Below are 17,529 nucleotides of genomic sequence, written 5' to 3' on the forward strand. Positions count from 1 at the left end.
ACCTCTGTAACATTCATGTCACCTATCCTGAACTAATAGCTTTCCGTCACTCCACTGCAAAAATTTCAAGTTCCCACCCTTCTGTAAGGCTGCCTATGACTTTTCTATCAAGTGGCTTTCATAGCTGAAGCTGCTATGTTTAGATGTGATACATTTGGTCAACAATTCCACACTTCACTGAGATATGGTTTAATATGTTTTAGAAAAGAGGAGTAGTAAATAAGAAAGGGTTTACAAATAACTGTTTTTCAAAAAAAAAATTCACTCAGAAAATGAAAGTTCAAATAGGACACTTTTTAAGATGTAGCCATCCTATTATGTCATATTCTTGGCCCTTTAAAAAACAGCCCAGCTGTAGCCACACATCATGATAAGAGCAGAAAAGCAGATCTAGAGAGATCTGCTGCTTTCATTTGCCAAGCAATTTCTACAGGGAATCAGCCCTGCTGATTAAGAAATATTTCTCTATGTAGGCTTCATGTATATCAGTTTATTTTTGGACTCCAAAGATGCTGTAACTTTTTACGTGTCTTTATGTCACAATTGTCCAGAAGAAACAGGGAGCAGACACATCCACTAACTTTTGAAGATTACAGTAGCCAAAAAGAAAGCGATTTCAATTTACGACATACCATCACCGGTTTCCATAAGTTCAGCATTTCCATACTTTGGTGCCACCCGTGCTGTTGATCCTTGTGGCCTTTCTACTTGTATCGAGTGTTCTGAAGTGTAAGTGGTAACATCTGGAGGGGCAGAATGATTTTCTGTGAAAAACAAGTTAAAAGGTTTAACCATGTACCTCTAGTGTTGAAGGGCAGAAAAACAAAAGGGAGAGGAAAGAGCATTTGTTATTTTTGATTTTCAACATTCAAACAGGCACTGAAGTTAATGCACAAAATGAATGTATTCAACTATAAGGTACATCATAATTTTAATATATCAACTTTCTTATGATTAAAACAAGGGCCATATATCTGCAAGCAATAAGCTAAAAAAAAAAAGATATAATAAAGTTGTTGGTTCTATACTGACATTTAGTTTTATACTAAGTTCAATTTTATGGACAGCTTCCAATAGAAAAAGACCCAGAAAAATATACTCCTCACAGATTATTGCATTAGTTTTTCAAAATAAAAGCAATATGGCACGTTGTCAGCCACTTGCAAGTGCCAATGCTCACTGCTTTTATAGCCTACGTATTTTGAACGTGTCAATTTTGCTTAAGAAAGGAAATCACTGGTTTGTTAAGAAAAAAAAGAAAAGCCAATACAACCACAGCAGGGTTGGGATCTAGGGGAAAGAAATAAAGTGGAAAGAAACATGAACTTTACATTCTGCATGGACACTTGCTTGTCTACTATTTTTAGATAGAGCTATTTCAATTCTTCCGCACAACAAAGGCTTGCCTTCCAGAAGGCAAACACAATTTGATCTGACTCATTCCAGCGCTCCTAAACAATTCCACAGAGCTAATCTTTCTCTTTCATAGCCTGATAGCTCAGCATGCAATCACAGTTTGTTTTCGCATGTTTTCGGGTCTCAGTGTCTGTTCCCTACGTATTGTGTACTATTTTTACCCTTTGTCTAATAGTTCTTTCCATGTTTTTATCAGCATTGGGTAGATGGAGATAAATACCCTGAGCAAACAACTTCTCTCTTTATTGACATAAATGATCCCCAGCAGCCTCTGAGATACAAAACAAGATAAGTCTTCATATTGCTGCCAATGAAGTGAAGAGAAATGCTCTCCATTTTATAATAGGGAACGAGCCTTTAACATACAAAAATTCTGGAAAAATTACATACTACATTCAAGATGCATTTTTTAGTAAATATCATCTATAAGCATTATCATGCCATAAACCTACTGTAACACCAACTTCCACAACAAAGAACTCTTATCTGAAATGTAACTATCAAGCATTTCCATGGGTCTTGAACTTTGGGTCACTGTAATTCTTGTGCATTCAATCACAAATTCATGCACCATCAGCAGAGAAGAACAGTCTTCATGGCTATAAATACAGCATACTGATGCTATATTAGATGTCTATTTTTGCATATGTCAAATTTGAATGCAGAATTTGACAAAATATCATTGTGAAAAATTAAAATGATATGTTTTCAAATTTGACTATCATCACAAAAAATTAAAATGATATTAATGTCTATATTTGTTATTTAATGTTCATATTCATAAATATCACAAACTGCTGCAAGTGGTCGAAGAAAATATGAGATGTTTCACTCTGCCACTCAAAATATTTTGCACCCTATACATGTCCATTTGAGCCTTTTAATTCTGATCACATCCACTCTTAGCATTTTACTGAAAGAATGACTGTATATTGTGTTATAAGTGACCAACTGAAGTATAATAGCTTGGACCATGAAGCTTATACTGGTAATCATTTGAATAATGTCTCCATTTTAGACGTCTTGTCATTTATCCAGTGTTTCAGACTCAGCACAATTTTTGCCCTTTCTTGCTAAGTGGCAGTGTTTTATAGATTGCTATTGAATTACCCAATAATAAGTCAATTAAAAAATGCTGATGTTTATCTTTTTATCTTCTACTTATAATGCTCTTTTGCTATGCAAAATTGAGAGAGGAACGTGACTAAGAAAAGAATTGTACTTAGTCAGCTATTAGAAACATGAGAAACTGTTTTTTATTAGCTATAATTGTTTACATCTCTCCAGCAAAACATTTCCATCTTTGAGAGTTTACAAGGCAAACTGAATTTGAGTTGAAGTATCTCCTTTCAGGCTTTAATGTTGGTAAGATTTCTTTAATGCACAGGAGGGAAGACACATGACTTGTAGCAACACAGAGCAGAGATGCTTTCCCTTTAGATCTATACAAATGAAATCAAATATTTCTTTGTAACATGTGGCACTAGCAGGGTGAAATAAAATGAGAAAGAAGAGTCCTGTTCTTTTGTAAAAAGGCTTCTTTTTGAAGAAGCACCTTTGGCACTTGAGAGTACCCCAAATAAGTTCTATTCCCTACATGGTCACCACTGGCTGGCCAAAGAATGGGGTTTTAGCACAGGAGGTACATCTGCTACCTACATTTCTATTAAGAAGAATCCTTATCTTACAGAAGAGGAACAATAAGGCTTGTCTTGCCTTCTTTCTGTGTAGGATCTGCTAAACAGATGTCTTATCATAGCAATATCTACAGCTGTAGGTTTCATCCATTACATTTACAAATCTTCAGTCGTTCCCCTCTCAGAGTCAGGCTTGGAGCAATGAAAGTCACACAGACAAAAATTTGGTCTGAACGACTTCTAAAGAAAGTGTTAATTATTACTTTTTGTGAAATGCATTCTTTTTGTGTAGAATAGTCAATGCAGGCTTAGATAACACAATCTGGATAAAAATGCTTGGTCTTATGTCAGGTAACAAGAAGTAAAGTTTGAGGTTTAGTTAAGAATAGTCATCCTGATTTTTCTGCTGATGAAAAAGTAGAAAACCACGACAACTGCATGACTTCAAAGAAGTTTCTCCATGAAACACACATCCTCTCCCTATCTACTCCACTATTCCTGCTGTAGAAGATCACAGACTGAACAGCTGTTTCCAGTTAAGACTCTTCATTTCTGCCACTGGAGTCATGCAATCTAAGCCATTTCTTGAAAATGAGAAATGTAGGGACAGAGGGTATATACTGACTGAATCCCATGATCAAGGAGAAGCAGAGAGGTAGAGTAATATTTCCAATGGAACACTGGAAGCACAGAAAGCACCATGAATTGGGAGTCTCCAGGAATTCAAAGAACATCCCTACATGCTGTACTTGTATAGTCGTACTGTACTATACATCAGCTGACTTCTGCCTGTATTAATAACATCCAGGTGACAGAGGCTATTTTAAACTAGTCTTTTGTATCGTAAGTTGATACTCCTCAGATCACATAAGGATTTCAAGGTTGCCAAAGATCTATCTTTCATGCCTTATGGCACATGTTTTTATATTAGTTTTAACAGAAGCTTATATAGCCTTTAATTTGCATTGAGGTCTTTGATTTTCAAACAGAAACATACAAAGGAAACGCTAAGAGTACCTAAAAAGATCAAAAGTTTAAAGTGAGATATTCAACACTTCAATCTATATAAATTTATAATCACAAGTAAGCACTGTGTGATTATCACTACACAAACTTTCTGAGCTCTGGGATGTGCTTTCTGACCTTGATTTTTATTAGGTTCAAAAAATTAAGAAAAAGGAAAATTTACAGACCTTATAAACACATAAAGCACTGACTCAAAGAGGTAATGAGGATTAAATATTTTTCAGAGCAAACACTCTAAGTTCAAGAGTTACTCAACACAATTTTGAAATCTATGCCAAGTTAGAGATTCTCCATTTAGTCTAGCACAGACACTTGAGTGTCTTAAAGGTGAGGATAAGTATTTAAAGAGAATACATCCTATATTGGACCTCTGACCACAACAGAGTAGCAGAAGCTACAAAATAAAACAAGCAGGATAACACAGAACACATACAATATCTTATGCAAATTATCTAAATGATTCACAAAGATGAACTTTGATTACATCATAGCAGAGCTTCGAATCAAACCTCTTCTCAGGACTACATCACAGCCCTTGAACCAGAAAAAGCTTTTCAATCTGCACTGCACTCTGGAAATCAGAATGGAGGGCTCTTCTTGCTTACCCTTTAAGGGTTTTCCTATTGTCCCTTAAATTTGTACTTATCAAAATTAGCATGTTCAGAGCATGGCCACATATCTTTACATATTTACAGACATTTTCTCTTGTGTAAGCTGATCTGTTGCTGGAGAACAACTCCCTAGACAAAAAGACATCAAGCCATGGGAATATACCTCAATTATCATCTGTGCAGCTTCTGTTACTTTTTCCAATGATCTTAGCAACAAAGATTGACGGTAACCTTAAGATCACAGTCTGAAGCTGTAGGCAAATATCAGTTATATTTTGTATCCAAATGACCTTTACATTCATACATCACAACTACTGTCCTACTGGTGATGCCATTTGATGTATCTTATCATCCGAATAAAAGTATACATACACTGAGGTAAGTTTATCTATTTCCTTCAATTGAGAGATGTTTCCAGTCAACAAAAAAGGAAAAAAAAGAGAAGTAAAAGTAGTATTTTGCCTCTTTCAGAAAATACTGACAACTTAATTTAGTTCTAAAAATGCTGTATTATTTACCACAAACTCAGTGATTATGAGAGAAGACTTACTGTGCTAGATTTAAAATTACTGAAATGTCACACTCTAAAGAAGCTATATTTAAAGACATATTAAGACCCAGTGTGTGAGTAACCTTTTAGGAGTTCGGATGAATTTAATTCTATACACTATAATTTCCTCTAGCATTTTAAGATGAAGTCAGAGAAAATAACCAAATGCAATGATTAATGCATCCAGGAGTGCATGTATTTCTGTAACAAGGTTCTTAGCTATTCATTTAGCATGAATTTAAAAATACAATACAATTTCTTCCTCCGTCTGCAATTCAGCAATTCCACATCATGGTGAGAGGATTACTCATCTGAAAATACAGGTGTTACATCAAGCTATACTGACAGCATATAAAATCAGGAACATTTCAGGTGTTTTTATGTATCTCATTACATATACTTGAATAAGAATGATCAGCTGAGGAACACTCAAATAAAAAATTGCATTTAGTATGTGCAACAGAAGGGTATCCAGGTTGCTTGATCTGTACCAATACAGAGTTCACCAGCTTTTTAGTAAGAGAGCCCAATAAACAGCCAGAGCAAGAATGCACTCAAAGCAGACACTTCACATGAATAACAGCAGTTACTGGAGAACCAAGGGAGAACGAGCCTTGCTTTCCATATGGCTAATCTAATACCACCTTGTTCAAATGATGACTGATGGCAATAGCTCAATGCCCAGAAACAGTTAATATCTGTGAACTTCAGGCTCATCATGAAAATAAAGTCTAAGCTTCATACGATCTTTCCAAAGGATATAGATAAGCTATCAATAATAATACCAGTTCCCTTTTCTAAAGACATGTAATAATCCTCCTCGAGGGTTATAACAGTTAGATATTCCAGCCCAAGTATTCCAGATTCCATTAACAAGATATATTCTTAACAGAGAATTACCAAAAATCACTCAAGCTCTGTAATCAAACTATTGAAGATGTAGGAAAATCTCATATGCAAGCAATCTCTAATGCTTCATGTATTAATTTTCCTTACTTTAGTGCTAAGTAATGAAATTCATCTGAATGCATATTTAAGATATTTGGGAGCCAATAAGAAAACCATGCCAGTCATAGCAGAAATTTACCCCTAAATCTTAATTGCTTTATTTTCAAAATTAAGAACATAGGAATAGATTTTCATATTAAAGATGTAAATTGAAAGGAAAAAAAAGAAAGGAAAGAAGAAAAAGCGTAAGAAAGACTTTCGTAAGGCTTCAGATGGCAGCATCAGCTGTCTGTGAGGGACAAAATTCACATTAAACTTTAAACTTCACAACTTCACAAAATTCACACTAAACTTCAGAAGATACTGAAAACATCGGTATACTAACCTATATGTGTTTGAGCCATAACATCAGCTAGTCTGTGTGCAGCACCACTGCCTCCACTTTGTGTCGAGGAAGAGGAAGTGGTTGATGTGGTAGAGCCATGGATTGCTTGACTGATCCAATGTTCCATGTTTATACTCCCCTGACTCGAGGTAGGAGTTCCCTGGGAGTCGCCCTGCACAGAGCCTTCATCTTCTGATCCAGAAGAAGTATCTAATAATTAAAAATAGCCTGTTACTTACCATGCTTTTATTTGTTTGAACTAGAAATAAGGCACATTCATGTCACAAATCCAAAGAAAACTGCCATTAAGAAAAACTTGTGAAGGCAGGCAAATACAATAAGAAAAGACTGTAATACTGCAAATCCTGAAACTAACGCCAACTGTGAACTGTGCACTGAGAGCTTTCCCACACTGACACCATGGCTCATGTATTATCCTACGAAAATAAAGTTTCTTCCTTTATCATGCAACTTGAGATCTTCTGCAGATCTCCAACTGCATGTTAACAACAGAGAACACTTGCCCAAGCTCACTCCAGAGTCTGTAAAAAGCCCACCCATCAGTAAGAAATTGAGCCCCAGTTGATTCTGGCTATGTAGTAAATTCAAAGAAAGGTGGTACAACAAATGGTAAAGGGAACTGTTAGGGAATAAACCAGAAACATGGAAGATATGTTAATCACGTATTGCATTACAAGTTTGCCATATTTAGTGTCTCTTCATGTCAGTTCAGGTAACACCAAGGGAAACGCAGTCATAGAAAGCGCCTCCGTTGACTTTTCCTCTTCTCCTCTTGAAATACACCTCAATGTTATGCTCACTGTGTTTTGGACAGTATTGTTATTACTATCTGTGGAAATATGCTTTTAGTTCATAGCAACAAAAAGAAGTGTCTAAAACTTTTTCATAAAATACACGAACAAAAATGTTCACCTGGAGGTGTATAGGCATCCATTGATGTTTGCACCACCAACGAACGTCGTTTTGAGGGCATGGGGACTGCCATTTTCCTTTCTTTATGTTTAGCAAGGGCTGCTTGAACTGCTTCTGTGTGGACATCTGGACGGAAAGAGAGAATCAAGTTAGTGTTCAAACAGAAAAAAAAAAAGCTGTTTGTGCATTCAGCACATCCACACATAGGTTAGTTTGTAGTCCAGTGATGTTGGCATTGACAGCACCTATGAGATGATGAATGCACAGGAACGCACGGGATCTAACAAGGCCTGCACCAGTACTCCTCATAGCAGAAGAATAGGCAAAAGTGAAGAGTGCTGCACCAGCAAACAAGTGCTTTGTGCTGTACCATTCTCCCAGAACACTTGCACTGTTTGAAGAGTAGAAACCCTGCTTCCTTAGAGCACACCTCTGCTTAATAGAGTTTTTAAAGGAAGTTGGTACTTCAGCAACAATTACTGTTTTCATTGAGAGTATGATGTATAACATTGTTTTTGAAATGAACTAGGTTTCTAATTATATAAAAGTCACACAAATGGATGAACAGGAACATTTGCTTGAATGGTAAGAGCTACAAAGTGTCACAGCAACAATGGCAGCAGGTCCCCCATTCCCAAATCCTTTCGCCTCTGACATTTGGCTTGAATAGTGACAAAAAAAAAATACCATGACAGCTGGCCAGAGATGCAATGAGAACCACAAGCACTTCAAGCATGAGTCTTCCGCCTCACAGATGAGTTGCATGTACTCAGCTGGGATCAGCTGGATCCACGTTTCCAGCAGGTCCACTTTCCAGGGGACTTCCCCAGTATAGAGCTTCTTGACACTTCATACACACATGCAGCTGTCTGCTTCCCCAGGTTAGAAAAAAGCCATTTACTATGTGTAAAATATAACATGTTTTGATAATTACCTTGTTTGGTGCAAATCTATTAATTATTGCAAGTACACACTGAAAAAAGCCTAGTTTTAATTTAATATCTTGCCCTATTTATGTATTTCGATGGTCTTGGGAAAGATGTGCATAAAGAGACTAAGCAAAACACATGGTGCACAACAGAAGTCACTTGTGGTTAAACAGCTCGCACACAATGACCATCTGGCACATGACTGGAAGAACATCAGATGATGCCTTTTCACCTATTGCTTATAACCGTAAGAACTGCAGCAACAATTGTGTGCAAGCTCAGCAGCGTCCAGCAGTGAAGTAATAGCACAGTGATGCGGGTCTAATCCAGAGCAATCCCACCTCTGCTGCCTCTGCTTGTAGGTGGGCAGCACGAACCTATTTCCTACTCCTGCAGAGATGCAGTGGCAGCTCTGACTGGGCAGTATTCCCTGAGAAAAGCAACATACAAGAGGAAAGTATAATGTGTACCAACCTTACTTACAGAGCTGTTAATTGGACCACTCGATGTCCTGCTGTACAAAGACAGAAAAGGATGACTGGAAGCATTCGATGACACATACTGCTACTAAGCCACAATGGCTCATCTGTAATAATGCTCCCTACCTTCCATCAGGGCTTAAGCACCTCTCAGTGACAGCCTGCAGAGAAGAGTAAATCTAAGAAAAAGAACTTCATCAGCTGCTTCTGTGAGCTGTTTTTTGTTTTTGTTTTAAGCTGTGAAGAGAATAAGTGTATCAAAGCAAGACAAGCAAGAAGAAGAGCTGGAAAAGCACACTCAGCAACAGAAGAGCCATGAGGCTGCCAGACTGAGACAGGAGAGGATGACAATGCTAACATCACACCAGAAACGTTTCTCTCCTGTGAAGTCCCTATTTCAAAGCAGAAGGTTTAAATTCTTTCTTATAATTAAAATCTGATGAAAAGTTTGATTTGAAAAATATCAGACAAACAACAAAAAAAAAAGCAATGTAACTCTTTACCCAACAGCATGTCCTCAAGATAAATTCCTGCCTGCTTACTCCACACCAGTCCCATTCATGTGCACAGGACTGAACGTGCTCACTGATAGCCTGAATTTCTTATCCAGCAAATGGAAAAAATTCTTGGTTTTCACTCAAAGGATAGAAATTAGATTTCAATAATCAAAATTGACCTTCTCTGCTTTTTTTTTTTTTTTTTTTTTTTTTTTTTTTGTAGAGCTCTGGAGCAATTTTCTGAAGAGAATAAATGTTGCTGATCAAGACAGGAGGAATTACTTGTGTTTTATTGGATTTGGGATTCCTGGGTATTTTTTGCTAGGAGGATGTGAGGATTGCTACAAGGAGACAGATGAGGTGTAACCATCAAGTTTTTAAAAAGTTTTTTTAAAGGAAGAACACTGAAAAAAATCATTATTAAAATGCTTAGTGACAGCTGGATGGTGAATTCTAGCTTACACATCCTTGGATTTCTTTTTAATTCTTATTTGATGCATGACACACGATGGCAAAACCCCTCAGCATAATTAGAACACACTTCGCAGGGTTTTGATTTTCAAACAAGTCCACAGGAGTCCAGGAATTGAATTGTTTTCTTAATAAAGCACATGCCTAATATGTTTATTTGTAATGTGTTACTGTGGAATAAATCAAACGAGGCTGCTACAGCGGAAATGAAAAGCAGGAAAGCTACAACAATGGAAAAGATAGAGAACTCTGACTAAGCAATGAGGAAGCTGGGGAGAAGGATTCCTCACACCTACTCCTGGCTCAGCCTGCAAGGTTGACTGTTCTGAGTGCTCAGAACCAGGAAATTACCAAGAGAGGACAGGAGATACATCCAGAAAAGCCTATGGACGGATAGATCAGGTGGAGAGACTACCAGCAAGACTTTTGGGAGAGAGGAAAAAAGGCAGCAGAAACAGTCCAGTGTGGGCGAAAACTCTTCTGATGTCATTCAATCCCAGAAATCAAAATTATTTTGGTGAAATAAAGTGCACCTAAGTACCTAAAACAGGCTAAAGACAAGGTAGAGGGAATATGATAAAACATTGTACGGTCTTCTTTTTGAATGAGAAACTATCAACAGGTTCTAAAGGTGCTCTGCGACCCATTTTGACAGTCTTGTATAAAGTTGGACTTGTTAACAAACAGAACTGAAGCCATTCACACCAAGAGACTTAGTCCCAAAATCCCAAAGAAAGCAGAGAGATGGAGAGCCAGACTGGTACTTAACCATTACAGCTGAAAAAAACACACCGGTTCGAACACATCTACCCTGTAACCAAGGGTTGATGACTAGAATGTAGGCCAGACATGAGCCTAGATTCTAGGGAAAGTCTGTTCCCACTGGTACCATTTACAGGAATGCACTTCTCATATATATGCTTTGCTTTTATGTAGGTTTTTTGTTTGCACTCCTGATCAACAAGCCAACTCTGCTGCTGCATATAAAGGAGCATTAAACAAAACAGGTCTAACATTCTTGTTCCACAATTTAAAAAGTACGTATTTAAATCAAAATTGAAACAGCCATTTCTCACGAAAAGGTGACGATGGTGTTTTGTTTTTTATCAATTTGAGCAAGAGTGTGGTAGCTCTTTGCCTTTAGTTAGGTGAAAGATTGGCCACAGTGCACAACATGCATGTTATTCTGTCTCACACATGTATGTGTTCTCTTCATTCCCAGTGCCTGCCCACAATCCTGGCAGCTACTGAGAAAACACAAGGAGACTTGCAAAGGGAATTTACAAAACAGTAATTGGAAGCTCCTTGTACACTGAAGGGAGGGATGGTTGTGAAACACACTGGGGAAGAGTATAATGAGAGTGAGAAGCCATAACCGAGTTCCCATGAGGCCGGAAACTGCTTATCCCACCAAATCCCATCAGCACAGAGCAGTTTGTATTCTCCACGTATCACACACAGCATCTGCAGTGAGCATCATATCAGAATTTCAAACTGACTCTGGCAGGGTGATGGCCCTTATCTTGCAGGTCTGACAAAAGCATCTGAACTGTCTTCTCAGTCTACTCTGGCTCACTCAGTTTAACTGAATTCCTCAAATCATGATCAAAACTGCTTCAAAATACAGATCTCCTGTTAATTTCTCCTGAAAAAGAAAACCCTTAAACTATGAAGATTTTGCCCGTCAAAGTCACACAGTTTCCTCATAGAGAGGTGTGCTACAATTTCTCAACCTTCATAAATTTCTAATAGAGTTTCAAGCACCCTGATGCACTCAAGCCTTGTGAAAAGCCTCAAGTCTATATGGAAAGCAATTGCTTTTAGGTGAAATGCTCTTTTATGTAGAAGTCTGTGACATTCTAACTACACTGTTAGAGCCGATGAAACGACTCCAGGTCTGACCCTTCAAAACACTCTTATAGCTAACAAAATCTTTACTGTTCCCACCTGGCTTTTCCAGAAGAAAGACTCAAGAGAAAATCTAAAGTAGTGAATAAAAAGTATCACCATTGGTATCTACAGCAGTAGGAACCACCATGCAGTCCCTTATCTGCCACTGTTCTCCACTGTTCCAGGTTGACCAACCTGGTATGTTGAATTCAACTTGTGACTTTGTTCTCAACGAATCAATAGACAGGAGATAAAAAAGTGGCATGCTTGGGAAAGCTAATTGCTTACCTTGTGCTGCTGTGGCATACCTGGTACTCACTATTCAACCCAACAACTATTTCTTACAGACTGCCTGATAATTCCTATTCGTATTTGTATTTATATTCTTTCCTTTTGTTTTCTACAGCTGCTAGAAAAGCATTCTTCTAAAGCGTGCATCCTTGCCTGGCAGGGAGCATCACTCTGACCATACATTTCAACAGAGACATCTCATTCCTTACTTGGGCCCAATGTAGAGCCTCTGAACACTCAGAACTTTAGCTGGATTTGCTCCACAGGCAGGTCAAACACTCACCATACTGTAAGCAAAGTGATACCACCTCAAGGGTCACAGATCTGGGCAGTAGTTAAGCGGGGATCGCAACACAGGGTGCTCCTCCCATGGTAAGCATCAGCTCTACTAAACATTTCCACATTATAAAACTGTTCCTCACAGCCACTACATAAAACACACCAAAAGACAAAAGAAAAAGTTTCTTCTGCTGTTCTTAACTCAGAGTTTGCAACTGTGCCAGTCAGTCCTCTTGCACCCAATTTGTCAGTCAGACCTGTTTCTTTCTGAGACCAGTTGGTAGTTTTGCTAGAATCTGGACAACAGAAGTCTGTTCCCACCTGTGTTTCAGATTAAATATATAACTTCAATTGTCTTTGCCCCAGTCTTCAGTTTCCCAGTAATTATAAAGCCCTGACACTCTATATGGTTACTTTGCTTACTTTTCTGCTATGCAAAAAAATGTCATTGTTGACACTCAATTACTGGGTGTTTAAGAAATACAAATATGGGAAAACAAGCTGTTGCCTAATTTTTCTTGTACAGATGCAAAATATTCTAACAGAATTCCACGGTTTCCTTCTGCAATTACACTTCTATCTCACCCTTCAGAGAACTTACCCCTGAGGGAATAAAACTGCTGAGAGACATATCTAAATGTGATCTGAATTCATTCCTTTCATCTCATTGTCCCTTTTGTCTCATGTAAATCCTCCCCCTTGAGCTACTTCTGCTTTTTCTTGAGTGGGCCTTTGCAAATAACCTTTCTTCCTTTGCTTTCATAGCCAATTCCTGCTAATGGAATGGTATGACTGGGAACAGGACTGGCCCACTGACTCTGAGCAGGCTCAGCATCCTTGCTTTGTGTAGGATATTCCATAAACACAGATTCACAGAATGAAAGAATCATGGAATGGTTTAGGTTGGAAGGCACCTTTAAGATCACCTAGTTCAAACTCCCCTGCTACAGACAAGGACACCTCCCACCAGACCAGGTTGCTCAAAGCTCAATCCAGCCTGGCTTTGAAGGCTTCCTGGGAAGGGGCATCCACAACCTCTCCAGGCAACTTGTTCCAGTTTCTCACCACCCTCCCAGTAAAGAATTTCTTCCTGATATCTAGTCTAAATCTACCCTCTTCCAGTTTAAAGACATCTCACCTTGTCCTGTCAGTACACTTCCTTATAAAATGTCCCTCCTCAAGTTTCCTGTACACCCCCTTCAGGTACTGGAAACGCCACCATAAGGTTTCCTTGGAGCCATCGCTTCCCCAAGTTGAAGAGCCCCAGCTCTCTCATCCTGTCCTTGAATGGGAGGTGTTCCAGCTCTCTCATGATCTTCGTGGTCCTCCTCTGGACCTGCTCCAACAGCTCCATGCTGTTCTTGTATTCAGGGCCCCAGAACTGGGCTCACAAGAGCAGAGGGGCAGAATCACCTCCCTTGATCAGCATTGGTGACGCTTCTCTTGACGCAACCCAGAATACAGATGGCCTTCTGGGCTGCAAGTGCACATTGCCAGCTCATGTTGAATCTTTCATCAACCAACACCCCCGAATCCTTTTTCTCAGGGCTGCTCTCAAGCAATTCTCCACCCAACCTGTATCCAAGCTTGGAATGCCCCTAACCATGTGCAGGACCTCGCACTTGGCCTTGTTGAATTTCATGATGTTGGCATGAGCCCACCTCTCAAGCCTGCCCAGGTCACTCAGGATAACATCCCTTCCCTCTAATGTGTCAACTACATCACTCAGCTTGCTGTCATTGCAAACTTGCTGAGGGTGCCTCATTTACGGAGTGACACATTATTAAGATAAAGAAGGCTGATGCTTTGTGCTAATTAGTTTAGAATGCCAAATGATTTTTAATAAGAGGTTATTTATGTACATATAATACATATTTATGTCTTATTTATACTGTAGGAAAGGATCAGCCCTAAAGTCAGACATTGAACAAATGAGTGAAAATACAAATAAGCCTCTGCTTCAGGGAGGCCAGCACCTGTGGCTGCATCAGCTGTAAGAACAGGAAGAGAGGCAGCTTGCAGGAGGCAAGAGGAGCAAGGACAGCTATGCTGCCCCAAACATACTGCAGCAGCAGAATCATAACAGCTTCTGAGTTACTACAGGAAGGCAATTGAGACAATGAGAAATCAGCCTCCCAAAGGCCACGGACACTCATTATTAAAGGCTGAAAATTCTAGATAAGGCAATGCTAAGTATAGCAACAGTAAGCAAAGTAATTATACAGAGGAAAGTATGGCAATTGCTGTCTTACAGGAAACTAGTATTTGAAAGCATGAAAGTCTCTCATGAGTTTAATCAGACCTTTGTTGTAGCTGCCATGGAAACGAAGGGATACACTGAGAATTCATTTCCTAATACGTGGCCTGTAAATACTCTGAGTAAAGATAATTTGGAAGCTACAACTATTGGAAATGCAATCAGGACATACTAAAAAGGGTGAGACACAGTGAACGTGCTATCATCAGAACAGATTACAGTTAGGCTTTGTTCTTTGATTGTCCTGGGCTGACAGCACTGGCTGTATTTTCAGGCATACAAAGGGCAAGTGATTTCACAACAATTGCTGATTTCATCTGACACAGATCAGTCCTTGCAAAATCATCTCACTCCTTGGAACGTGAAAGTAAGTCTATATAACAAGGGATCTTTGCTATGGGTGATGCTATAATGAAGTGGTGTCAGAATACTTCCACAGCATCTAGGGGCATTAAGATAGGAAAGCACACAGCCTGAAAAGTGTGACACCTCATTTCTTTCCAGCTGCAAGCAGGTGTGCCATTAATTCTGAAATATGGTATTCACACACAATGAATACCCAACTGAATGCAGGAACATCTGCTCTAATAAGACATTCATTTATACGAAGGCTGTGGAGGTTACTGACAGAAACAAACTGTTGCTTACATTTCAGAAAATTTCAGTAAGTTTTAGTCTTCAGGACATTTAAACTGGGTTAATTCTGGATCTTGGGTTTTACTGTGAATGTGGGATACATGGATATGCGAGGGAAGTTCTGCTGACTTGTCATGAATTTGGGCCAAATTCTGTTGACCTGCACTATTTTTAACAACGATATATCAGCTTTCTAGAAAGCACCCGTACTCCCACAAATGTGCCACAATAAAGACCTGGCTCCTCAAGGATGCTGCAGCAAACTAACTCCACTGGTGCAGGAAACACTGGGCTGGGCAAAGAGCTGTGCCACAAAATTGCATCCTGAAGGTGCATCCTTCACATATAGGCATATATGAAGAAACTAGAAACATACGTTGTCATGCACTCAGAAAGCTTAATTCTGAAGAAAAAGCACGGCTATCATTTTGCAGTTTGGATGGCAGTAGTGCTAATCCATAATTTTGGGTGGAAGAGAAAAGCTGAACATACAACTGGGAAAGCTGCAAGGACAGATCGTGAAATACAGAGGTCATCTGACAGAAACAGAGGATACAAAACTGAAGACTGAACTCTTAATGACTCCAGTGCTAGTTTTGATGAAGTCTAGTTTTTGCTAGAGCCTCCAGATATTATAACAAAGTTGATTTAAAAATGTTTTTTTTCTCCCAACTCTGAGATTGAATATTATACTAATTCTAATCATAAGTGAAATAAAAAAACATGCAAGCTGCACACTAATAATTTCCATCCATCCATGTATTTATTATCGCATTTGTAATGCAATCTGGAAGTCAGCTTCGTACAGTGACTTCAGCTCAGGCCCCCTTATTATGTGATCTGAAGTAAATCAACTTTCTATTTATTTCTCTCTGGAGATCCTTGAGTAATTTTCCTCAGGAGTTCTGCAATTATCCTTACAAATTTTTCTGCTGGGTCAAAAGCAAGGACATGGCCATATGAATTACATCTTTGCAAAAGTTTGCTTTCAACCTGTTTTTCCCCCGGTTGAGTGGTAGCTTGAAATTAAGTTTAATAGCAAGCTAAATCAAACAGGAGACAAATTAATTTCTGAGTAAGTGTTCCTACAGTAAAGATTAACTTTTTCCAGTATCCCTTACTCACCTGAAGGGTTAATACATTTTTCATTTTATGCTAAGCAGCCTTAATACATACATTAAGTCCTGTCTTGATACATAGTACATTCATCATCTTTTTCTCCCTCCTTATTCTCTGGAATAATGTTAAATGGCAGTGGCTCAATAAAAATAATTCCTTTCATCTTCCTGTTCCATTCTTTTTTCTACCATGCCCTACAAGTCCTATATTCTCATAGAGTGATTTGGTTTTGTCTTCTTTTTTCTTTTCAGTTCTAGAAAGAATATAGAATGAGACCTTGAACACCCTTTCAAAACTGCAAAATACACGTTTTAGAATCACTGTAAGTTGAAAGCATGCAAAAAGTCAGCAACCTTTGGTGCAGCTCATGCACATGCTTACCTCACAGTCAATGAGAACAAACGTGTGGTGAGGTGTGTACTGAAGCACACAGAGCAGAGCAGCTCAGCTACCTTGGGTCTGCTGCCAACCCCCTTCTAGGACTGGAGTCTACAGGGAGTGTTGTTTCACTCTTTGCTTCGTTCTTTCAAATGCCCCTAAACCCTATCTTGGAATGATTTGTGTTGAAGTTTAATGATCTCATGCTCAGTATAAGCTGCTCAGTCTTTTCCCTGTTGAACTGCAGTGTGGGAAAGGTGGCTGAGGAATGTGAGCTGGGACAGAGCTGTAGTTAGGATGCATTTGTTTTGGCAATATTTCCAAAAATCTCCTATATTAAGATGTCTTTTAAAAGAAATGCTGAGTGAGCTTGGAAAATGAACTCTGCAGTGGTGGAATCTCTGGGGCAGGGGCTGGCAACCCTCCAAGAATGGCGCAGACTGGATTTTTCTTTCTTGTCTTCAGAGGTTGAGTGAACGGGAAAAAATTCACGATGAGTGAGTAGATGAAGGGAGATCCTCGCTCCCAAGGGTCAGGGTGCCACAACCACCTGTCACCAGCAGTGTCTTTCCTCCAGGACACCAGCTGAGAGGTTCTGATTCCACATATGGTCTTTCTCAAAACACTCTATTTCTCAGCTCCCTACTCTCATCCGGTGTATGCCTTTTAAATTCTGCCTATGTGATCCACGTAGCACACATGCTCTCACTCGTTGGTCTTCGCTCCAGGATTATGTGAACCCTGAGACACAAGTGGTGCAATTTCAGCTACGCTGCTTCTTCTCACATCACTTCTGA

At 39.0% G+C, this 17,529-nt stretch overlaps 1 protein-coding gene across 6 annotated transcripts in view; it reads right to left on the reverse strand.

Annotated features, from left to right (window-relative positions):
• The window catches only part of DIP2C (disco interacting protein 2 homolog C), a 288,411-nt gene that overhangs the window by 101,877 nt on the left and 169,005 nt on the right, over positions 1 to 17,529 (reverse strand). For all 6 annotated transcript variants that reach the window (XM_052692779.1, XM_052692777.1, XM_052692778.1 and 3 more), the window contains 3 exons: positions 7,507 to 7,632; positions 6,574 to 6,783; positions 633 to 764 (listed from right to left, as the gene is read on the reverse strand). In XM_052692779.1, coding sequence (XP_052548739.1) covers positions 633 to 764; positions 6,574 to 6,783; positions 7,507 to 7,632 — 468 coding nt within the window. The remainder of the gene's footprint in view (positions 1 to 632; positions 765 to 6,573; positions 6,784 to 7,506; positions 7,633 to 17,529) is intronic.

Source organism: Tympanuchus pallidicinctus, unplaced genomic scaffold (assembly GCF_026119805.1).
Source record: "Tympanuchus pallidicinctus isolate F22 unplaced genomic scaffold, pur_lepc_1.0 scaffold3, whole genome shotgun sequence".
In the NCBI taxonomy this organism is placed as follows: domain Eukaryota; kingdom Metazoa; phylum Chordata; class Aves; order Galliformes; family Phasianidae; genus Tympanuchus; species Tympanuchus pallidicinctus.